The sequence below is a fragment of the Bison bison genome, unplaced genomic scaffold (genome assembly GCF_000754665.1).
Source record: "Bison bison bison isolate TAMUID 2011002044 unplaced genomic scaffold, Bison_UMD1.0 scf7180017848992, whole genome shotgun sequence".
Lineage (NCBI taxonomy): Eukaryota > Metazoa > Chordata > Mammalia > Artiodactyla > Bovidae > Bison > Bison bison.
The window spans coordinates 6,630-10,134 of NW_011479565.1; the positions used below are offsets into that span (position 1 = coordinate 6,630).

At 65.5% G+C, this 3,505-nt stretch overlaps 2 protein-coding genes across 2 annotated transcripts in view; one reads left to right on the forward strand and one right to left on the reverse strand.

Annotated features, from left to right (window-relative positions):
• LOC104993170 (phosphatidylinositol 4-kinase alpha-like) overlaps positions 1–1,843 on the forward strand; it is a 4,261-nt gene extending 2,418 nt beyond the window's left edge. The window contains exon 4 of the mRNA XM_010846301.1: positions 1,796–1,843. Coding sequence (XP_010844603.1) covers positions 1,796–1,843 — 48 coding nt within the window. The remainder of the gene's footprint in view (positions 1–1,795) is intronic.
• A 222-nt stretch (positions 1,844–2,065) lies between these two features.
• Positions 2,066–3,505, reverse strand: part of SERPIND1 (serpin peptidase inhibitor, clade D (heparin cofactor), member 1) — a gene marked incomplete at its 5' end in the record, with an annotated part of 3,803 nt that continues 2,363 nt past the window's right edge. Inside the window, 2 exons of the mRNA XM_010846311.1 lie at positions 2,066–2,615; positions 2,935–3,079. Of these exons, the coding sequence (XP_010844613.1) occupies positions 2,424–2,615; positions 2,935–3,079 (337 nt within the window). The remainder of the gene's footprint in view (positions 2,616–2,934; positions 3,080–3,505) is intronic.

The window sequence follows — 3,505 nt, forward strand, 5'->3', positions numbered from 1 at the left end:
CCGCCCCCATGCCCCGCCCGCCTGCTCCCCTCTGGTGGGCCTGGGCCCTCAGGGTCCCTGGGCCAGGGGTGCAGCCCTCGGGGCCCTGCCCGGGAGTGCGAGCCTGTCCCTGCTGTGTGCTGCTGTGCCGAGGGCTCATGTCTGCTTGTCCTGTCTTGGGTTGCCCTACTTCTTCCCAAGTGGCCCTTATGCCAGGCAGTTTCCAGCCAGCATTACAGCTGCCAGTCCTGAGCCAGGCCCACGTCCGGCTCTGTTTACACAGGTGATTCCCGAGCGCCCCCTCAGCACGCCCTGGGGTGGAGCCCCTGCTTCCGCCTCCAGCTCCCTCGTCGCTCGAATCTCGAGCATGAACGCATGTGTCCCCACAGCGGGGGCTCCACAGGGGCTGACCCCCAGCTGCAGGGCAACCCTGGAAGTGGAGGCCAGGTGGGCGGGTGGAGAGTCCATCCGTGTCTCAGGAAAGGGGTCTCGGGGCCTGCTCTGGGGGCACTCGTCATCTGAGTCTGGGGGCTGCTGGGGCTGCGGTGTTTGCTGGCTGAGGTGGACAGGAGCCCCCAGCCAACTAGCCTGTATGTAGTCCTCAGCTCTGTTGGTGAGGCGTCACAGGCTGTGTAGAGGGAGCATGCTGCCTCTGGCCCAGGTTCGATCCCCAGGTCAGGAGAATCCCCTGGAGGAGGGCATGGCAACCCACTCTGGTCTTCTTGCCTGGAGAATCCCATGGACAGAGGAGCCTGGTGGGCTGCAGTCCATGGGGTCGCAGAGAGTTGGACAGGACTGAAGTGACTCAGCACACGTGTGCAGCTGTGATTTAGCACACAGGTTTTAGGGTCACCGGGGCAGGGGTTGGAGTCCTGGCCCCACATGTGGGGTCCTAGTGGTTGTCCCAGCCCCCTAATGCACACTGTGTCAGCAGAGCTGCTCCGAAAGGCGGGGTGACAGTCCGGGGGCTGGTGGTCAGGGCGGGCAGACTTGTTAGCAGTGACAGGCCAGTGCTCGCTCACCTGAAGCCATCTGCGTCGCTGCTGTGACCGTCACATGAACGGTCTGGGCTCTGTGGAGTCAGCAAGTTAATGGTTATGCTGGGGGTGGGGGGACAAATATTGGTTCTGTTGCTTAACACAGAGCCTGGAGAGCGTGGTTCCGGCCTCTGCTCCCGGGTCAACCCGGACGTGCAGGGAGACACTGACTTCCTTCGATGTTTGTTTGCTCTGACATTCTATACTCTTTCTGTGGCACACTGTCCTGAGTTACTCTGTCGAGGGCACGAGCCAGTGGGTCTGGGCGGGAAGCGGGGGTTCCTTCCCTAAGGCAGCCATTCCCTCCTGGGTGACCTTGGAGCCTGGGGTCAGGGAGCAGGTTCCCCGGCCTCCGAGGCTCCTTCCTGCCTGAGGGTCGTGGGCTCTGTCCTGCAACTCTGTGAACGCTCCTCAGAATGTCCCAGGTTCCATAGCTGGAACCTGCAGCTGGAGCGCAGCCACGTGACAGGCCGTGGAAAACGTGCTCCCAGGCTGCTCGGCTGGCGGCCCCTTGCAGCTCCGGGGCCTTGGGCAGGTTACTTATTCTCCCGGTGTCGTAACACGAGGTTGTGGACTAACACTCTCAGCTCGTGGGCCCCTTTGAAAACTGTGCCTGTTCTCGTGGGAGTGGCATCTGTCCACAGCAGAGTCTGTACTTCACCTCAGGCGGAGGAGGGCGGGGGCCCAGCGAGGCCCCCGTTAGGACCCCCAGGCTGGGTGGTTGGCCCAGGACTGACCTGAACGCCTTCAAGCCGTGACCCACTTTATTCTCACCGCAGTCCTGCGAGGCGGGGCTGCCACCCGCATTTCACAGACGGGGAGCCTAAAGCACAGAGCTCACCTCAGAGCGCCGGTGTTGGAGTGGGTCTAAGGCCACGCCGGGCACGCGGCCCCCGGTCCCATCTGCACCGCCGTTTCCGCCCCAAGGGCGTGCCCTGCCCTGGGTCCCTGCGGGGCCCTCAGGTCGCTCTCAGTCTCCAGCGCTCTGGGGCATCGGGCAGTGTGAGCTCGGCTTCTCTCAGTTACTCGTCTTATGAAAGGAGCCTACGCCTGGTAAAAGCGGCACGTTTATTAACCCCACGCTGTCCTCTGAGCGGCTGTGCCTTGCTCAAGGAGGGGCTGGCTGTCGGCACCTTGGGCTCCCTCGTGCTCCACAGTGGGGGCAGCTTTGGGTGGCAGAGGGGCGCTGCTGGCCTGGGGTGACTGTGAGGAGGGGCCGGGTGTCTGCGCCAGCGCCTTCAGCGACAGCCGTCCTGCTAGTCTGGTGGCGCACGCGTTGCCTCCTCGCCCACGTCTCCTGAAAGGGGGCCGGGCCACGTGGTCCCGGCGCCAGCAGCTCTTGGTGGTTGTCAGAAGGGAAACGGAATTGCGGATGCCCCAAAGCACTCGAGACGCCCAGCCCCGCCACTAAGGCCTGGCGGGGTTGGCGACCCGGCCCAGGAAGAGCAGGCAGCTGGTGCGGTGCTCGTAGATGAGGAACAGGAAGGGCCGGTCGACGCTGAAGCGGACCTGGGTGGACAGCGGCATGAACCCCACGGCGGTCACGGCTGCGGCCTGTGTGCCCTCCTCGTTCACCGTGATGGTGCCCTGGTGTTTGAACTGCGTCGGGCACAAGGGCGCATCAGGGGCAGCGGTCACACTCGGGGCGGGGCGCAGAGCTGTGTGTCCTCCCGGGAAGGGGCGGGGTGGCGAGGGAGGCCCAGGCTCAGTGGGTCGGGACAGCTCTCGGGATTCAGTGCCCACCCGTCCGCTAAGCTGGGGTCGTGTTGTGTAAGGGGGTGAACGGTGTCACCTCTGTGGTGCGCACCGCGGCCACGTGGGAGTCCCCGGGGCGCCCGCGGGGCAGGCCCAGGGTCCACAGGCGGGGCAGGGGCTCGGGGGGCCCTCCCCAGACGGGACGGGCGAGGGCGGGTGTTACCAGGTCAATGACGATCCTCTGGCCTGTGATCCCCGTGGTGTTGCTGTGCTTGTCGAAGAGCGCCGTGACCCCCAGGGCCCGCAGGGCGCCCACCAGGTCGTAGTCCTTCTCCAGCTTGAACTTGGGCAGGAGCACTTCCCGCGTCCTGGTCGGGAAGAGAGCGCGTTTTTACCCACAGCGCGTCTCAGAGGAGCCCCGTTCCCTGAGACGTCGCAGCCACGCAAGCCTGCGGCCTGTGCACTGCACGTCCAGCCCTGCCCGGTGAGGATGGGGAGACCACCCCTCTAACCCCGTTCCTCAGAAGCGCTTGCTGCTGTGCGCCGGGGCCCTCGGCCCTGTGAGTCCCTGTCCTGATGGCAGAGCTCTTCCTGGCTCGGGGCCCAGAGGCACCTGACGACGTGTGCCAGTGGGCGCCTGTCACTTCAACGTGTAAGGGGCTGAGGTGCAGCTCAGTGCGCTCGAGGGACAGCACCTGCCTTTCCACCTGGCCTGCCGCCCTCCGTGCTCCACGGCACACGCGCGGCATGCACCCGCTGCCCCCTTGGGGCCGGGACCCCGCGTGCGACGCCAC